The sequence below is a fragment of the Pezoporus wallicus genome, unplaced genomic scaffold (assembly GCF_028554395.1).
Source record: "Pezoporus wallicus isolate ANWC-B61680 ecotype Strahan unplaced genomic scaffold, APGP_CSIRO_Pwel_v1 contig_5082, whole genome shotgun sequence".
Lineage (NCBI taxonomy): Eukaryota > Metazoa > Chordata > Aves > Psittaciformes > Psittacidae > Pezoporus > Pezoporus wallicus.
In genome coordinates, this window is record NW_026635038.1 from 25702 (window position 1) to 46006 (window position 20305).

General features: G+C 42.3%; 1 protein-coding gene across 2 annotated transcripts in view; it reads right to left on the bottom strand.

Moving 5' to 3' along the window:
- Positions 1-1549: 1549 nt before the first annotated feature.
- LOC130594421 (72 kDa type IV collagenase-like) overlaps positions 1550-20305 on the bottom strand; it is a 39255-nt gene continuing 20499 nt past the window's right edge. For both annotated transcript variants that reach the window (XM_057400303.1, XM_057400295.1), the window contains 4 exons: positions 12234-12370; positions 10306-10465; positions 3624-3733; positions 1550-2226 (listed from right to left, as the gene is read on the bottom strand). In XM_057400303.1, coding sequence (XP_057256286.1) covers positions 2123-2226; positions 3624-3733; positions 10306-10465; positions 12234-12370 — 511 coding nt within the window. In that variant the 3' untranslated portion in view covers positions 1550-2122. The remainder of the gene's footprint in view (positions 2227-3623; positions 3734-10305; positions 10466-12233; positions 12371-20305) is intronic.

Consider the following 20305-nt stretch of genomic DNA (forward strand, 5'->3'; position numbering starts at 1 on the left):
AGTCTTCCTCCTCTGGGTAGGGGTCTTCAAGATGAAGTAAATGAGTCTTCCTCTTCTTGCACTTTTCACCTTTTAGTCTTCATGTATGGCCTTAGGGTTTGGTCGGTATCCCAGCCATAGACCATCTGTTTGTCCCCCTTATCACTAGATTCTGGCTTCTGCTTTTCCTTATCAATAGCTGCTTATCAATAGAACCAAGTGTCTGCTTTTCCTTATCAATAGGACCAGGTGCCTTTGTTCTGCTTAGCAGGCATTTACAACAGACAATACTTTTGTTTAAGCAAGCAAATTCCTCTAACCAGCTTGTACAATCCCCCTGTACATTGGTCAACTCTCTGCATCAGCTGTAGTGAGGTAGCTGCTGATAAGAAGAAAGAGTATGGATAAGAGACAGGCGTGTATACTGTTGTGAGAAGGCAGTGGGCTTCATGGACTGTGGGACCATATAATCTGTTTAATGTAAATTGCTGCAGTTACAATTTAGAACTAACAGAGAAAATAGTGTAGGTTTCTAAATAAATTCAGCATCAGTTATATACTGGGGTGATATTGACTTTCCTTTGTGTCCTGGGTTCAGCAGCAGCAGTCATTTTTCTCCTTCGTAGTAGCTGGTGCAGTGCTATGTTTTGGACTTCAGTCTGGGAACAACGCTGATAACACCGATGGTTTTAGTTCTTGCTAAGTAATGCTTACTCCAATCAAGGACCTTCTCAGTCTCATGCTCTGCCAGGGAGGAGGGGAAGCCAGGAAGAAGCAGAGACAGGACACCTGATCCACGCTAGCCAAAGGGGTTTTCCATACCAGAGCACGTCATATCCAGTATATAAAGTGGGGGCCGTTACCCGCAAGGGCTTGGTCACTGCTTGGGTCGGGCTGGTTATCATTCGGTGGGTGGTGAGATGTTGTATTTTCTCCCCTTGTTATTTCCCTTATCATTATTATTATTGGCAGTAGCAGTAGTGGTTTTGTGTTATACCTTAGTTACTGGACTGTTCTTATCTCAACCCATGGGAGTTACATTCTTTTGATTCTCCTCCCCATCCCTCCGGGAGCAAGGGGAGGAAGGGGGGGAGTGAGCAAATGTCTGTGTGGTTCTGAGTTAGTGGCTGGGCTTAAACCATGACACTTTGACAGGTATTTCACTGCAACATGCTACAGAATTTCTAATTCGAAATGATGCAAGGAAGACTCTCCATGAAGTGTTGACAGTGTAATTTGATTTTATTTGTATTGTTGGCACTTTGTATGTGGGACATTCTTTTCTGTTTGTTTTTTTTTTGTTGTTGTTTTTTTTTTTTATGAGAAATATTCCATCAGGTTGTGAAAAGAACATTTTCTGTTGCCGAATGCATAAGCAAAAAACCTAACCAAACAAACCCCAATTTCATAGAGAACAGAGAAATAAAACAAGTTAATAATATTTGACTTCTGTGTATAACACATTGACTTAAAAAATTAGTCATTCTATACTTATAAACAAGTTATATAGTAGCAACAAAGTGCATGAAGCAAATTTCTAAATTTAACTAAGGTATTAAAATAAAAAGTACTTTAGAACAATACTTTAACACAGTTTTTTGCCATGATTCCATCATGCATCAACACAAATCAAATCCTGAGGCAACCTATGCCTTTGACAGTCTTTCTTTAATATTATGTAAATAAATGGAAGTAATGATCAAACTTGCAGGAGGATGAAGAGCATCAAGACAAACCATCTATTTATAACAGAGTTGTATTAAAAAAGGTAAAAATCAGAGTGCACTGCTGGTACATCTCATTCAAACCTTTTTGGGATATGTATAACACAGTGGTGTGATCCAGTCCCAATGGTTTCAAAGCTTTGTTTAAGCATCCAGGGAATAAAGAATGATGGATATTCTGTTACTAGCATTACTAAGATTAGCATGAAAACTGAAAAATTGTACCAGTATATGTAAGCATCTTTTGTATACTGAGAAGGCAAACACTTTTAAATTATCTGATGTGTACAGTACTGGTACTTAATGTTTTGGTGACAGCACCAGACTGGTCCAGTATTTAGCATTCAGATATATTTCTAATTACAGATAAGGCATATAATGAAAAAGTAAATAAAATGGTTATTAAATTCTCATATAGTTCAACAACCCAACCAGTCAGAATTTATCTTGCCAATTTTAACAATCTTCACACTCTTGTCTTCCATTTGCAGGTAGCACTGATCTTTGAAAAAGTAGGTGTATCCTGTGAAGGTAAATGAGAAAGCATACTCAGATTATGGAGTACATAATTCCTGATCAAAGCCTTTTTGCCTATTTGATTTCATGAAATTTAATGAACTGGAAAACTTATTTCCCAAAATATTTGCACACAGTAAAAAAGGTTTATTTTAAAAATACATAAAAGTTTCCATCCTGGAAAAGACAGGTCTTGTTAAATGGAGACTGAAGCCATGTTACCATTTTGTGAGTCAGAATTTTCTGGGAAGAAATGGTTGCTGGCAAAATAGATGTTGAAAATGTAATCAAGACTCATGCGATACCAGCAATGCTTCCAGACATGCAGAGAATGAGAGACTGAAAAGTCCTTGATTTAGAGTAAGCACTACTGCACAGCAACTAATGCACCGGTGTGTTATCAGCATTATTCTCACACTAAATCCAAAACATAGCGCTGTACCAGCTACTAAGAAAAAGACCTATCTTGAGACAAGAGGGGACACAAAATTACAAAATGGAATATATAAACCTTTAGAATCAGTTTTAAGTAATGTTAAGTTTGATGGCTTTTTAACAGTAGCAATGGAAAATTACTGAGGTGCATGATAAACAGAAAAAAATGTAGACTACAGCTAGAGAACATACTGAGAATTCTTGTACAAGATAAATAGTTATAGTTGACATAGTTTTAAGAAAAGCAGTCTAGAAGAACAGGACACAGGGATAAGGAGCATCTGGGAATGGCAGGTGTCCAGGATGGGCTACAGTTAAACTAACTGATAAGTAGGAGGATAGGAGGATTATTATGTCTCTAGTGCTAATGAACCGATTAAGCTCATATAAGCATCACTTCTGTGTGTGCTCCAAAGGCTGCCAGAAGTGATGAAGATTGTTGGAAGAAGTAAACGACCCTCAGAGACCACCACCACAATTCTGTACGCATGCGGGAAACTTTCTGGAAAATGATGTAATCCATACATAGCCTCATGAATATGTATGTATGCTCAGGGACTATATAAGAATGGCTTGTGTAGCAATACGGGGACAGACATTAGGAGGAGCTATCCCCCATGTCTCCCCGTGCTGCAATAAAGAATACCTGCTTGTCAGCCTGAAAACTTTGTAGGCAAGTTTGTTCCTGGAGTTTTCTCCGAATCAATCTCAGCTGAAACCAGGACAGCCCTTAATGTTTCATTTTAAAAAGTCTAAGCTGTGATTAGTAGTAGGGTATTTATCAACTGATATTTAATGGGAAAATAGAGACAAAATATTTTGTTTGAACTGGTAGTTTACAAATCTGAATGGGAATTTGACTTAATTTGGCTCCTAATCATGGACCACAAGAAATTAAAGTCTCCAATGAGTTTCACAGCAAACAAATAAGAGAGCTTGTTAGTGATTTAGATTGGAATTACAGCTTACCACTGTCACCAAGACCCAGGACAGCATCAAGGTTATCTGGAACGCCATTCCAAGAGTCTGCAATGAATTTAGGGGACGAAAGCTCCATTTTCTTCTTTTCTTCATTGTACCTGAAAAAGTTATTTCCCTGTGTTGCAAATCTGTATTTAATGTTAAAATTTAACATAACTTTTCAGTGTGTCCTCTCAAATGTGACCATATAAAACAATCAAATAGAAATATACTAAATGAGTTTTTAACATTGTTTCTATTTTATTACAATTATTCCTGACTCTTTTAAAACCCTGTGAAATTTTACATCTTTCCTTTTGGAAATGCGATTCTTGCTTAATTGAAAACACACTTTCTAAGCAAAACCCTTCTCAGAAATGTAGCTTTAAAATTACAGACATAATTCTAGGAAAGGTAACTTTTTTCAGGCAGCAGCCAACATCTGAAGACAGGAGATTTTAATGTGAAATGGCTATCTTTTAAAAATCATATTTGAAATATGCTTGTAATCCATGTAATTGATTAACTGTTATTAAATTACTAATTACTTTCCCTAACATTTCATTAAAAATCCTTACTATTTTCACACAGTCTCTCTCTCTCTGATGATTAAAAATAGATGCTTTTCTTTGGGGGGTGGAAGCAAAACTACAACCACAATTGCTTTCACAATCTATGCTTTCCAGAGGAAAAATTCAGGTGATGTAAATCCACCTAATGTCATGGAAGTTGGATCTAGTTTGCAATGTCCTTCAGGAGTGAGTGGATCTGTTGGTGTCCATATCCGCAGATGATGATTTGTTTCATTTAGTCTGTGTGCTTTCTGCTGTAGAATGCAAAGATAGATTTGTGTAAAGCCAGTTTTGCATTCCCACAGCCAAGTAAGTCCAGGATCTCCCTTTCCATATATAGAGAATAAATATCCCAGGCATGCAAGGTCCTTGAGAGTGAAGATCAAAAAGCAAGACTGGCCTGTTTTCCTAATTTTTCTGATCCATAGATGGGAGTCAGTGCTGAGCAGAAGTGGAGATGTCCTGAGGAGCAGTGATGTGGTATAGTTTGAACCAGACTTCCAATGCATGTGAGGCCTCAGTCACCCTAGCAGCACCTCTTCAAGAGCAGTGGACTTCAAAGAGTTCATCTTTCCCTAGTACTGGAGGATGATTTATGTTCTTGATTTCTATTAATCCATATCTGTATGTATCTCAGGTTGCCTTTCCCTCATTACTGAATAGACCTGGATTCTATCCAAAGTTAAACCAATAAAAATGAGCAGTAGGTTGGCCAAAATCAATTCAAAAGACTAATTTAAATTGCTTCCTATTTTTTCCTAGGATATCTAAAGAAAATCTAGTACATTTCTGGGTAGCTTTAAAACTTCAGAGGGTGGAATATGAGCCAACTCCTGTTCCTCTCCCTCACAAAACTTTGTTTAACAATCTTGTTATGATAACACTAAAATATCTTGGGGGTGGAAGGAGAGAGAGAGGAGAAAGCTTCCAAAAAATCCATTTAAAGTAAGTATGATAATGGCACAGGAAGGACTATGGTATGTAACTTACTGTTTTGCTTCCATGTGGCAGAGTCCTTGTATAAAACAAAATAAAATATACTTAAGGGTTATAGCATCTATGTTAAACAGAGATGTATTTTTTTCTGAAATATTTGTCAACTGCTTTTTTCTTTACACAGATAGGAATCACTTAAGCTTATTTTGATTCTTTAACAATAAATTATGTTTTATGCAGTGACTGCAGTTGATAAGGTACTTTGATAGAAATGCTGTCTGTGATTAGATTGATGAATTACTTGGAGGCCCTGGAGTACAGTTAGTCAAACCAATAGTTGGTACAGAGAAGACCTGCAAGTTTGCTGGCTCATAGGTAGGAATCTGAAGTATTGCAAATGGCTGTGTTAGAACTACTTGTAATTGTGTTAGATGGTCTCTACAATAATATGACATTAAAAATTAATAATGTTTTTATAGTTTTTAAGGTTTTGGTTTTCTTTTTTTTTTTTCCTCAAGATAATGGAGAAGAGTACTGTCCTCAAAGTAATTGAAAGTTATGATCAAGTGGCAACTGTGAAAGAGTATTTTACTTAGAGAAATCCACAGCCGTTAGGATATAATAAAGACACTCATCCAGTTTGATCAGAACATGAAATTAATGTTCACATAAAATGGACTCAATTATACTGAGACCTCCTTTGATATTTTATATGGAATATCTCAGCAGCCCTGTGGAGAAGGACTTGGGGGTGTTGGGATGACAAGAAGCTCCCCATGACCTGGAAGTGTGTGCTTGCAGCCCAGAAACCATCCATGCCCTGGGCCACATCCAAAGGAGCGTGGCCAGCAGGTCAAGGGAGGGGATTCTCCCCCTCTACTCTGCTTGTGTGAGACCCCACCTGGAGTACTGCATTCAACTCTGAGGCCCCCAACACAAGAAGGACATGGACCTGCTCAAGCTAGTCCATAGAATCATAGAATCAACTAGGAAAAGACCTTTAAGATCATCAAGTCCAACTATTACCCCTGGACTGCCAAGACCACCACTAAACCATGTCACTGAGGGACTCATCTACATGGTTTTGAACACTTCCAGGGATAATGATTCCACCACTTCCCTGGGAAGCCTGTTCCAATACTTGGGCACCCTCTCTGTGAAGAAATTTTTCCTAATATCCAGTCTAAACCTCCCCTGGTGCAGCTTGAGGCCATTACCTCTTGTGCTATCACTTGTTACTTGGGAGGAGAGACTGATCCCCACCTCACTACAACCTTCTTTCAGGTAGCTATAGAGAGTGATAAGGTCCCCCCTGAGCCTTCTCTTCTCCAGGCTAAACAACCCCAACCATTCCCTCATAAGACTTGTTCTCCAGAACCTTCACCAGCTTTGTTGCCCTTTTCTGGACCTGCTCCAGCACCTCAATGTCTTTCTTCTAGTGAGGGGCCCAGAACTGAACACAGTACTCGAGGTGTGGCCTCACCAGTGCTGAGTACAGGGGGATGAGCACTTCCCTTGCTCTGCTGGCTACACTATTTCTGATACAGGCCAGGATGCTGTTGGCCTTCTTGGCTGCCTGGGCATACCACAGGCTCATGTTTAACTGTCCGTCAATCAGCACACCCAGGTCCTTTTCTGCCAAGCAGCTTTCCAGCCACTCTTCCCCAAGCCTGGAGAGTTGCATGGGCTTATTGCAGCCCAAATGCAGGACCCAGCACTTTGCCTTGTTGAACCTCATACCACTGGCCACAGCCCATTGACCCAGCCTGTTCAGATCCCTCTGCAGAGCCTTCCTATCTTTCAGCAGATCAATACTCCCAGCCAATTTGGTGTCATCCACAAATTTACTGAGTATGCCCTCATCCAAATCATCAATAAAGATATTAAACAACACTGGCACTAACACTTAGTCCCGAGGGCCACCACTAGTGACTGGCTGCTAACTAGATGTGATGCCATTTACCACCACTCTTTGGGCTCAGCCATCCAGCCAGTTTCCAACCCAGCGAAGAATCCACCTATCCAGGCCATGAGCAGCCAATTTCTCCAGGAGAACACTGTTGGAGACAGTATCAAATGCTTTACTTAAGTCCAAGTAGACAATGTCCACAGCCTTTCCCTCATCAACCAGGCAGGTCACCTTATCACAGAAAGAGATCTGGTTGGTCAAGCAGGACCTGCCCTTCATGAACCTGGGCTGACTGGGCCTGATCCCTCTGTTTTCCCACACATGCTTTATGATCTCACTTAGGAACACCTGCTTCATGACCTTCCCTGTCACTGAGATCAGGCTGACAGGCCTGTAGTTTCCATGGTCTTCCTTCCTGCCCTTTTTGTAGAGAGGTTAGCCAACCTCTAGTCCCCTGGGACTTGCCCACTAGACCAGGACTGCTGATAGATGATGGAGAGTGGCTTAGCAAGCTCCTCTGCCAGCTCCTTCAGCACTCTTGGGTGTAACCCATCCAGCCCCATAGACTTGTATATGTCTAAGTGGAGCAGGAGGTCTCTAAGTAATTCTCCCTGAATTATGGGGACTTCAATCAGCTCCCCATCTCTGCCATCGAACTCAGGGACCTGAGTGGTCCCTGGCTGGTGTGACTATTAAAGACTGAGGCAAAGGCAGCATTAATGACCTCAACCTTTTCCTCATCCTCAGTCACTAGGTTTCCCCTAGTATACAGCACAGGATGGAGGTACTCCTTGGCCCTCCTTTTATTGGCAATAGATTTGAAAAAGTACTTTTTATTATCTTTATGGCAGTGGCCAGATTTAGTTCCATCTGTGCCTTTGCCTTTCCAGCTTTCTCTCTACATAACCTAACAACATCCTTATACTTTTCATGGGGTAACTGTCCCTTCTTCCACAGGTGATAAATTCTCTTTTTTTTTCCTGAGTTCTAGCACTATCTTCCTGTTCAGCCAGGCTGGTCTTCTTCCCTGCTGGTGTGATTTTTGGCACATAGGGACTGCCTGCTCCTGCGCCTTAAGTATTTCATTCTTAAAGAGTGTCCTTCCTTCCTGTACTCCTTTGTCCTTCAGTAATGATTCCCAAGGAATTCTGCCAACCAGCACCCTAAACAGGCCAAAGTCATCCCTCCAGAAGTCTAAGGTGGAGGTTTTGCTGACCTTCTTCCTGACTTCTCCAAGGACTGAAAATTCAATCATTTTGTGATTGCTTTGCCCAAGATGGCCTCCAACAATCACATCACCCACCAGTCCTTCTCTGTTTGTCAACAGCAAATCTAGCCAGGCATCTCCTCTAGCTGGTTCACTAACCAGCTGGGTTAGGAAGTTATCTGTCTTCCACATCTTCCAAGAACCTCCTGGACTGTTTCTTCTCTGCTGTCCTGTACTTCCAGAAGACATCTGGTAGGTTGAAGTTCCCCACATGAACAAGGGCAAGCGATTGTGAAACTTCTCCCAGTTGTTTGACAAACACTTCTTCTATAGCTTCATCCTGGCTGGGTGGTCTAGAACAGACTACTCCCAGGATATCTGCTTGGTTGGCCTTCCCCCTGATCTTTACCCACAGACATTCAGCCTTCTTACTCACAACATTGAGTTCAAGGCAGTCGATGCACTCCCTGACATACAATGCAAACCCACCACCCCTTTTTCCTTTGCCTATCCCTTCTGAAGAGCCTGTAGGTATCCATTTCAGCACTCCAATCATGCGAATCATTCCACCACGTTTCTGTGATGGTGATTATGTCATGATTTCCCTGCTGCACAATGGCTTCCAGCTCCTCCCGTTTGTTGCCCATGCTACGGGCATTGGCATAGATGTATTTAATAAGTTGCCCTGTGGATCTGGACTCCAACAGTGGCATGCTACCCCATGGCTCATGTCTAGTGAACCTGGTCTTATCCCCTTTCCCCTTGCAACCTAGTTTAAAGCCCTCTCTGTAAGCCCTGCTAGCTCCTGGGCTAGAATCCTTTTCCCCCTTTGGGACAGGTGTACCCCATCTGCCACCAGCAGGCCTGGTGCTGTATAAATTGACCCATAGTCAAACCCCCCAAAAATCTGGTGCCGACTCTAGTCGGCAGCCAGGAATAAATTAATCTGACTTTTCTGATGCTACCATTGACATTGTTTGTGACTGGCAGTAGGGACAAGAACACTACTTGGGCTCCCAAACCCTGAACCAGTCACCCCAAGGCCCTGAAGTCCAGAGGAGGGTCATGAAAATGCTCCAAGTGCTGGAGCACCTCTCCTATGCAGACAGGCTGAGAGAGCTGGGCTTGTTTAGCCTCAAGAAGAGAAGGCTCTAGGGAGAACTTAAAGCAGCTTCCAGTGCCTGAAGGGGCCTGCAAGAAATCTGGAGAAGGGCTTTTGACAGGGGCATGTAGTGACAGGAAAAGGGGAATGGCTTTAAACTGGCAGAGAGGAGATTTTGATTAGATATTAGGAAGAAGCGACTTTACTGTGAGGGTGGTGAGGCACTGGAACAGGCTGCCCAAGGAAGCTGTGGCTGCCCAATCCCTGGAAGTGTTCAAGGCCAGGTTGGACAGGGCTTTGAGTAATCTGGTCTAGTGGAAGGTGTCCCTGCCCATGGCAGAGAGGTCAAAACTAAATGATCTTTAATGTCCCTTCCAGCCTAAACCATTCTATGATTTTCCCAGAGTACCAAGATACACTTCTTGTGGTTTGTTCATATCTCCTCAGTGCCAAGTCTATTAGTAGAGCAGATGTGTTAGTGACTAGTACATCAGCTGCTGAAGGATTTCAGTCATCCCCAGCATGCCCTGCTAGTCACACTACTGTTTCTTTTACATCCAGTGCCTCCAAACCTGATGGTTTACTGAAAGAATTTCTAAGGCAATCTGGCCAGTCTTTGGCTTAAAGTGATTGGAGGTCAGCCCATTTCTAAAGAATTCCTGCCAGAGTTTTCTCCCAGCAGTTGTAAGTTGACAGCAGGGACAGCTTACCCCTTTTAAGAGTCTGAGACTGACGTGGGGCAGCTGCCACTACATAGGGGTTGAAGGGTGAGTTGTTAGTGTGAGCAGCCGGACAGGGCCTCCCAGATATCCTCTTCCATTGCAAGCTGTTTTCTCAAGTACTCATCTCCAAGGATGACCCCCCCTGTGTTTGGTTCCTGCCTCCTGAACCTCAGTGTGCATTCAGCCCTAGAGACAGTTTGGCTAACAGTATACCACCACCACCACCTCTTCAATGTGTCTTACTTCCAGTATCTGTCTCCAGCAAAAATGTATGTCCTCTTGTTTCTGCCCCAGTTGAAAGCTGCATCAACACGTTGCACATCTGGGGTTAGTCCCAGGTTGGTGAGTTTCTTTGGATAGCCCCTATCCAAGTTACTGTCTGAATAAACCCAGTACTCGTTTCCTAAGTAGGGGAGAAAACAAAACAAACAAACACTGTTTATTAATCAGATACAGAGGAGTGTTTCTTCTTTTATGCTTTGCTATGCAACTTTTTATTGCACTAACTGTACTATCAGTCTTTCTAATATTTTACCATCTGTGAAGCACCAGATTAGAGTGCAAGTGTACTGCGAATACAGTTTCTGCTTTTGCCTCTTAATTGTTGTGTTCCTCTTGGCAAAAGACATTACCTCAGCATGCTCTTGCTTCCTCCCTTATTAGCTGTCTCATCTTTGAGGCAGACAGTATCTTAATACAGTTGGAGTTATGTTAAAACAGATAGTTAATATTGGTAATTTTTTGCATGCTGAAGATGGTTTGAAACAAGGCATGGGCACCTGAAGGTCAAATGCAGATGCTCATGTTCACCCTCCATGTGTTTGGTTGAGCAGTTATATTGAGTAATTAGAAGGAAGTTTTTGCTCAGAGTTCCTGTTTCTGTTGTCTCTTGTCATACAACATTTTCTAATGACTCTCCAAATACATACTAATGGAAGAGGTACTAGTATTCTGTGTTCTTTACATGGAATTAGTTTATTTAATAAATGCCTTCACTAGATTCACTGAAAGCCAGGGAAAGGTTCATTAATGAAAGGACATTTCCTTGATTCTGTGCTAGTGGGAAAATAAGTCAAGTGTTAATATGAGAAGTGTAAAATGTAGTATTTGAGTTCCTGAGAAGTTACTAACTCACCATTCAGCAGCAAAGGGGTGGTCTCAGTAGTGTTTTAAGATAGTTGGGCTATGTGCAACTTTCAAAACAATCTTTGTTTTATAGTTATTACTTATTTATTTAAAAGCAGGTTAGCTACATTTTCCTGAAAATTATAAAGAGAGGGAGAGAGGTTTAGATGCAATAGGATTATATATAATATATGCAATATTTCAAGTGGTTTGGTTTGCTGAAAATAAAACTTTTTTAAGCTGCTTCTTCCCTCCATGTAAACTAATGCAAATGGCCTTTGAAGCATATGGAATAGATTATCATTACTTTTTTCCCTCCTGTACAGAAAACGTACAGCAGCATCAGCCATATAGTTTTTACATGATTGGAGGTATTTAGTCATGTTTTTAGTAGATACTGGAGCCCAGTTTTTGCTGGGTCAGTTCTTCATGTTGAAAACAGTTTCTCAGCTCCACTAATTTGTCAAGTACAGGGGAACCATGTGTGACTTAAGATGGACAGAGCAGTGCTTCCTGTTAGCCTTCTTTCCTGTGGAGGCAGCTAGCACAGCTGCCTGTATCCTCTGCCTGATGAGCCACAGGGAAGACACTTGGAAGCCAGAGTGGAAGTCAGTCTTTGGCAAAAGAGGAGACAAGGAAAGGCATGAAGAGATTTAATCTTCTCAGGCAACATGTACAGAGACAATATCTTGAAATGAGAGGAAACAGAAGAAAACCAGCAGTGACGGATGAAACAGAACTCCACTGTTGCTGTTTTGTTTTAAATAATTACTTATTTAGTTTTGCTTATTGTTGAATGTATCTTTTTAGATGCTTATAGCTCCCCTTTTTGTAATGGAGGCTGAATGATGTCCAGAGTCTTTCAGATCCAGCTGTTGTCCTAATATACTCAGCATGGGATGTTTGACATCTGTCATGCATACCTGCTAGCTATACTGGCTCTTAGGCAGGCCATTCCTTGGCCCAGTTACAACTGGGAGGAAACTGAGCGCAAATGCAACATTTATGCAAATGGCTACTTACATTTTACAACTTAAAACCAATACCTGAAAAAAATACAGCCTTCTCATCCTGAGGGGCCTCATAGACAGCATCGATTTTCTCCGGCAGATCAGGCCAGAATGTAGCAACAAGAAGAGGACCTGTGGGTTTTCCTTGGGGGTTTACAGTCCTCCACATGAATCTGAGCAGAATAGAACATTGTATGAGATTTACAGTGAACTAATTCACCAGCACATCTGTTTCTTATAATTTCTGGCAAAGGCTGTGTAAGCATGCACATACAGAGACACGTGCGCACACAAACGTTAGCAGCAACACATGTTTGTAACCATTTTCCTACAGTGACTGAAAAGCCAAATCATTCATTTGGAAGCCTGTTGCTAAAACAACTGCACAGTAATCTGCATGCTGGATTGCAGGTGAAAATGCTTGCACTGATTGCACTGCTTGCTTTGGAGTTTCTGTTGCTTTTTACATCAGGGCAAAACTTATTCTGTGCTTTGAGTATACAAATAAACTCCTTTACAAGGCATTTAAATTATTAGAGCTCTCCCGCTATTGTGTATGGAGCAGATGGATGAGTGTTTGAGAAAAGCAGAGATTTATATTCCATGAATTGCTCTTGCAATTACTATTGTAGTGACTAAAAGTTCAAATTTAATGACAGTATATCAAACTGCTTGGAAGTGAGCTTGGCAGTAAAAGAAACTGCTAGCACTAAAAATGTTCATTACAGAAATGCATAGGGTAATTTATTGGCTATTTTATGTATAAGTAGGATCATCATTTGATTTAAGCTTTAAAAAGCCGCAATTATCTTTAAATGGCAGACCTTTGTGCTGAGGGCTTTTGGTTTAAAATGGCACTACTATTTCCTCCTCCACAGAAGGAACAACTTCTTTCCTTAACAGAACAAAAGTTTTGCCATAGTGATAAAATGAAAAATCAGCAGCTCTTGCACTGAGCTATAGCTATTACATTCTCAGGTCAAACAGCTTTTACTGTTATTGTGTTACTGGAGCTCAAGGTTCTACTGGCACCTTATTTTTTCCAGACTATAAACAGTCATTACCTATTCCTACCTAGAATAATGATCCCTTTGAGAAACCCAGGATCTGAAACTGAGTTTTGGTTGTGCCTAAAACTTGGAGGAGAGATTCTAAATTAATTTAATAAATTGCTGTATTTTTATCTGCAGAAGCTTGACTGCAAACAGAGCTAGCTAGGACAAATAAAACATCTTGAAATGCATTTGCAACTATAATTAGTTGCTGCATACTGAATTAAGATACAGTGTTTGATATGAGAAAGAGTAAACTGGCAAGTTGTCGTGGTTTAAACCCAGTCAGGCAATTCGTTCACTCACTTCCCCCCATTTCTTGCCCTCCCCCTGCTCCCGGAGGGACGGAGAGGAGAGTCAAAAAGAATGCAACTCCCACGGGTTGAGATAAGAACAGTTTAGTAACTAAGGTATAACACAAATCACTACTGCTACCACCAATAATAATAATGATAAAGGAAATAACAAGGGAAGAGAATACAACACCTCACCACCAGCCAACCGATAACTCACCCCCCAGGCCCGACCAAGCACCGACCCATACCTCCTCCAACCCTGCAGTCTCAGCCCTTCCAGGTAACTCTCAGCTACATCCTGGGCATGACGTGCTGTGGTATGGAATACCTCTTTGGTCAGTTTGGGTCAGGTGTCCTGTCTCTGCTTCCTCCTGGCTTCCCCTCCTCCCTGGCAGAGCATGAGGCTCACAAAGTCCTTGGCCAAAACCAAAACATCGCTATCAGCTCTGTTCCCGAGCCGAAAGTCAAAACACTGCACTGCACCAGATACCAAGAAGGAGAAAAATGACTGCTACTGCTGAACCCAGGACACTATCTACCCCTTATTCCATACCATTCATGTCATGCTCAGATCCCACATTTTCAATATACCCTTATCTTAGTGCACGGACCAGTCCCTATAAAGCTGCTGAGTCCATCTGGTCCATGATGTCAGGCTCCATCTCTTGTAACAGTCTTCCAGAGCAGGAGAGACTGTGTGCAGTGTTCACACTCGTGAATAACCTGGGCAATAGTGTCCATTGCTAAGTCCACCCCTTGATCATGAGTCCATCTTTATGTTGCATCTCTGCTCTGATGGCCTGAAGTGTCATGGGCCCACCAGGCTCAAAATAATTCACTGTCCCCGTCAACAGTTTCTGCAGCTTGCAGCTGGGGACTCCATACAGCTGCCTTCCATCTCCAATGCTTTCAAAGCACTGGAGGGGCCCAGTGGACTAGATACCTGCCCATACTGTCCCACACACCCTGCCACTCATGACTGTCCAGCCTTGGGGAAAACCTCTTGGTCCTCCCATATCGTCGTCTAACCCCAGACAAGACCCAAACCTGACACTGCTTAACTTTTGAGATCAGACAAAATGGTCGTGGGTAATACACAGTCTGTGTGTGTGCCAACATGCTGATCCCCATCACAATCAGCAGGCAGGTCCCAAGGATACCCAAAGGCCATTCAAAACCTTCAGAACTCTCAAACGATGCTGCTGTGCTTGTCACTGGGGCTGGTGTAGCTGCTGTGCTTGCCGGCTCTCCCACCACCAGCTTTTCTTTTTCTGAGTCCAGCTCTTCCTCCTCTTCCTTGCTGGGAAATGCTGCGTGGTCTCCTGCATCCTCCTGGGGCTCAGCGGGCGGCTTCCGGGGAATGCTTTCGGCCGTCTCGGGGCTGGGCTCGGCCACCGGGCTCGGCTTCTCCGCAGGGCTCGGCTCCTCCGCGGGGCTCGGCTCCTCCGCGGGGCTCGGCTCCTCCACGGGGCTCGGCTTCTCCACGGGGCTCGGCTCCTCCGCCGCCTTCTCCCTCTGCTCGGCAACCGCCTCCTTCCTTTCCTGGACCGCCCCGACCTCCTCCACCGGCAGCCGTCCCCTGCCGGCCTCCGGCCCCGCTCCCGCCGCCTCTTGGTCCCCTGGGCAGCTCTCCCGGGCCGCTTCAGCAGCCGCCGGCTCCCGGGGCCGCTCCCCCTCGGCTCCCCGCGAACTCACAAAGATGGAGGCGAGGGCGAGGGCCAGGACGGTGAAGAGCAGCCGGACGGCCAGGTACAAGTCCACGGCCACGTCCGTCCCGCCCTGCTGCTGGAGCCCGCCCGTATGACAAGTCATTGCCATAAAGTACAGTGAGACAAGAACCTTAGCCCAAGCCCCACACTTGATAAACACTAACACAGCAAATACCGGCTCTAAGTAATGTACTGCATTCTGAAGCTGTGAGATCAAGAGAAACAACTCTGAGAGCCAATAAATCAGCATTGTGACGAGTGACTATTAATCCAGTCAGACCTGTCGTTATCTCAACCCCTCGTGCCCCACATTGGGCGCCAAAAAGAACTGTCGTGGTTTAAACCCAGTCAGGCAATTCGTTCACTCACTTCCCCCCACTTCTTGCCCTCCCCCTGCTCCCGGAGGGACGGAGAGTCAAAAAGAATGCAACTCCCACGGGTTGAGATAAGAACAGTTTAGTAACTAAGGTATAACACAATTCACTACTGCTACCACCAATAATAATAATGATAAAGGAAATAACAAGGGAAGAGAATACAACACCTCACCACCAGCCAACCGATAACTCACCCCCCAGGCCCGACCAAGCACCGACCCATACCTCCTCCAACCCTGCAGTCTCACAGCCCTTCCAGGTAACTCTCAGCTACATCCTGGGCATGACGTGCTGTGGTATGGAATACCTCTTTGGTCAGTTTGGGTCAGGTGTCCTGTCTCTGCTTCCTCCTGGCTTCCCCTCCTCCCTGGCAGAGCATAAGGCTCACAAAGTCCTTGGCCAAACCAAAACATCGCTATCAGCTCTGTTCCCAAGCCGAAAGTCAAAACACTGCACTGCACCAGCTACCAAAAAGGAGAAAAATGACTGCTACTGCTGAACCCAGGACACAAGTGCATTGGGTTTTTGTCTCAATTAAAAAACATTAATTTAATCTGACATATGCTACTAATAATTAAGACAGTAATAAGCTAACTTACTCTCATTATGCATACATATATGTATTTTTAACATGTACAAAAATATCTCTGAGTATAACTCATAATAATTTTAATTTAAAAAAGAGGTAAGGAATAAGATATTTAGCTAATTATTCTTGCTCTTGACAGGGCATAAACACATTTGAAGCACTGTAAAAGGTAATAATATGTTTCTTGCATCTCTTTTTAGCCAGAAAAGCAGATCCGGTAAGGTATGAAATGGAAATCACTATAAGAAATCTTTCTAACAGTGCATTCATAAAAGTATCTATCTCCTTTAAAAATCCGAGTTACAGAATTCTCAATCAAATTTGGACTTCAGTTATGGCTGAGTCAGCACTAATAATTACTATCTGCCTAAATTCCAAACTCTCCAGAGCCAATGGAGACTTGAACACCAGGCTTTTATTAAAGCACACATTTCAAGGGACTTGTTAAAATGTGAGGTTTTCTCTTGGAAAGGGAAGCTTGGTCAAAGCTGAATTTTTTTTTTGCTTTTGAATCAGACAAGAGGCATTTCTATTGCTACTCATCATATTGAGAAAATGGTGAAATTAATTATTTGGCTTTCTCATTTCAGTTTTAACATTTTGAAATATTTTAACTCATTCAGGTTAAATTTTAATTTTACCTTTATAGACAGATTTAATATCTTGTTACAGTAAGTATTTTATATTATATTTTAACATAATCAAGATTTGCCTTTATTAGTATTATTTTTATTAGCAGGTATCTAAAGGGACCGAATCAGTGGGTCTTTCTAAATGTCTTGGTAAGCTTCAGAAGTTTGAATTTTTGTTCACTTTTAGAACAAAACCATCTGTATAAATGCTGTACTAAGGCACTCTGGTTGCTTGAAGGATTCTGTTTCCAATGGAAAGTTCAACTGTTCTCTATGGCCAGTAGCACCTCCAGTGATTCCCTTTTATTTCCTTACTTTGAGGGGGGAGGGGAAAATACTTTTTTGAACGAATTCATCTTATCTGACCTCCTTTCTGCTAGCTGTTCCTTTTGCCTGTGTAATATGACAGTTGGATACTGTGGTCATTTTCATGACTCGTAAAAGGCACACGACACGATAGACATTTGTTTTTTGAATTCCAAAAGTGAGTCATAATGCTGTGTGCCTGATGTTTGGAAAGCTGCAAGACTGACAGGCAAAGCCATTCCAGAATAAAACAATTCAATAATTGTCTGCTTTTGCTGCATGTTAGATAAAGCATGAGTCGGTTGGAACAGACCGTTTTCATATTTGCATAGTTCTTTGACCAACTCCATCTGAATGTGAAATACTTCTGTTCTGTTGGGATTATATAGAATACTGAATCACTTTGCTGATTTAGGAGTAGATTTAAAATAATTCCTTCTTGGATCAAGCCTTGTGTGATTACCAGTTAACAAAAGCAGAAGCAAGGTGAAGGTCTGGCTGAAAACCAAGGCCCACAAGTGAGCAGAAGAGGATCAGTACACTGTAGATACTGTGGAACTTGGAATGGTTTCTACTGTTGTGAGGATATGTTTTTCCTTTTGAAGGCACTGAGCTGAGGTGGATACTTTAGCTCTTTGATGACTATGCTAGCAAAAGTGGGTACCAGTTTTGGTAAGCTTGTTAGTCCAGTGAATGATGGGGCCAACTCTGTGCAGCTTGTTGGTGGAAGGCTCCAGTGCTGGCGTTCTGTGAGACTGGTCTCTTGGTACTGTGGGACCATTTCATGGCCAAGAAAGGACTGTTTCTCGCCACTAGGGATCACTGGCTTGTAAAGAATCTTATCCTGCCACTGACAAGGCCAAGAGGAAAAGTACAAAAGGTATAACAGGTCTCCCCACAGTTGAATAAACCCTTTTTGCCCCTAGCAGCTGTAATAGAAATGCTCTTGCATCCAGAAATTCTAAATCCTATTTCTGCATTACTAAAACACAAGCCTGTGATAAAGATTAAATTAAACTTCAAACCCAAAGCACCATTATTCTGGGTATCGCATAGAAGGGAACTAGAAAGAAATGCATTGAAGGAATTGCTGTGTACCACAGCCTGTAAAATTACCCAATTGACCATGACTTTTTGTTATGAAAAGCTGGTGAGTAGAGTTAAACCATGCAGCATAGTAATAAATCCTTCATATCTTCTGTCTGAAAATGTAAATCTGGAGGAGAAGGCTGGACTTTACAGCGCCAGGAGATACAAATAACTGTTAAATTGCTGTTTTGTGAGGAGGACCTTGTTTATTGGTTCCTGCTTCCTTTTAAATTTCAGCTGACATCTGGGAAGAAGCAATGAACAGATCAGTTCTAATACTTGCATCAGCTTCAGATACTTATGTATGTTTCTATATGGTAGGAAACAGCATTTGATTTAGGTATGCGCAGTGAATGTACATGGGCTCATATCTTCAATGGCTTTGGATTCCGGGTAATTGAGGATAAATTATATCAAATTGGCATTGATTTATGGCAGGGGAAAAAGGAGCTTTAGTGTCTCTCACTATGGTGCTGCCAAGTCCTGTACTCCTTAGGAGATGCTCTCCATTGCTGAGCAGCTGGGTAATACAGGCCCTGTCAAAGGCAGTGGAAGCTGCAGCTGTGCAGCCACCTCATTTTATCAGGAATGTTTCTGCTCTTGCATCAAAACTGCCTTTTGAGTCTGCTTTGTGTCTGCTTTTGTGTCCCCTAGGCTCCATGTGTGCAAGGCCTCCTATCCCAATCACCAGTGTCCTTGATATGTCATTACAGCAGCCACAAGTCATATAATTCTGATACTTAATGATTTTGGACTCCACCTGGATTAAACCACTCAGTGACAAGACTTTGCTCATAGATTTCCATGATTGTATCTTTATGAACATGGGGACTAGTCTATCATAATCAAAGTTATGCTAGAACTGGAGATTTGCTAAAACAGTGTTTCTATGGTGGAAGAGGCATTTGAGATTATTGCCACTAAATTTGGATGAACTGTTTTTTTGGAGGAGTGTTCCTGGAAGTTAAGGGAAGTTTTTCTGCAATTAGATATGAAGCTTTTCCCCAGAGTGCAGACTACATGAATGAAATCAGGAAGGATAGCTCTTCCAGAGCTCTACTCCACTGAAAGTAATAGGATTTGCATTGCTGAATTACAATCCTTGTAGGTTTTGCTATAAAAGGTTTCTGGAAATGCTTTATAGAGAAGGAATCCTTCTTTGGCAGGCAGTAGCCTGGCTAAAGCATCCCTTCCATTGCTAATTTTGTGATTAACGTTACAGATGGATAAATCTCTAACGAGAAGTTTGGATGTGTCTCCCAGCTACTTCCCCCTTTTTAGCAACCTTTGTGTTGCTAAAAAGTAGGGTTGACATGAGGGTTAATTTTTGCTCCCCAATCAGTGAAGTTGGGCAGAAAATATCTTGAGAACAGGCTTTTATGTGAGGTTTGTGGCATTTCCTTGTCCTTATTTTAGCTAGAACTACCACCAACCATAGCATCAACCATAGCGTCATAGACTCTTGGCATGTGCAATCCCAGTGTAGGGCAGAAACCAGAAATTAAAAAACATCACAAAACTGCCTAAAACAATGAGTGAAGTTGAAAATTCCACATTCTCAAAGAAGTTTGAGAGTAGCTCTAAGAAAAGGTGAATTTAGGCATAATCATCTCATGTATATCTAATTGCAGACAATCTTTTGGACATGAACGTGATTGGGAGTAGTCAGCATAGATTCTCAAATGGGAAGTCATGCTTGACCAATCTGATAACCTTCTATGGTGAAATGGCTGGCTTGGTAGATAAGGGGAGAGCAGTTCAGAAAGGTTTTTGACCCCATTTCCAATGAGGTTCTCATAGAGATACTGTTGAAGTATGTGTGAGGTAAGCAGACAGTGAGGTGGACTGAAAATTGGCTGACTGTCTGGGCCTAGAGAGTGTGGTCAGAGGTATGAAGTCTAGCTGGGGGCCAGTAAGTAGTGGTGTAACTATCCCAGGCATCAGTACTGGATATAAGACTGTTTAATGATCTGGGTGACGGGGCAGAGTGCACCTTCAACAAGTTTGCTGATGACCCGGTACTAGCAAGAGTGGCTGATACACCACGGATTTATGCTG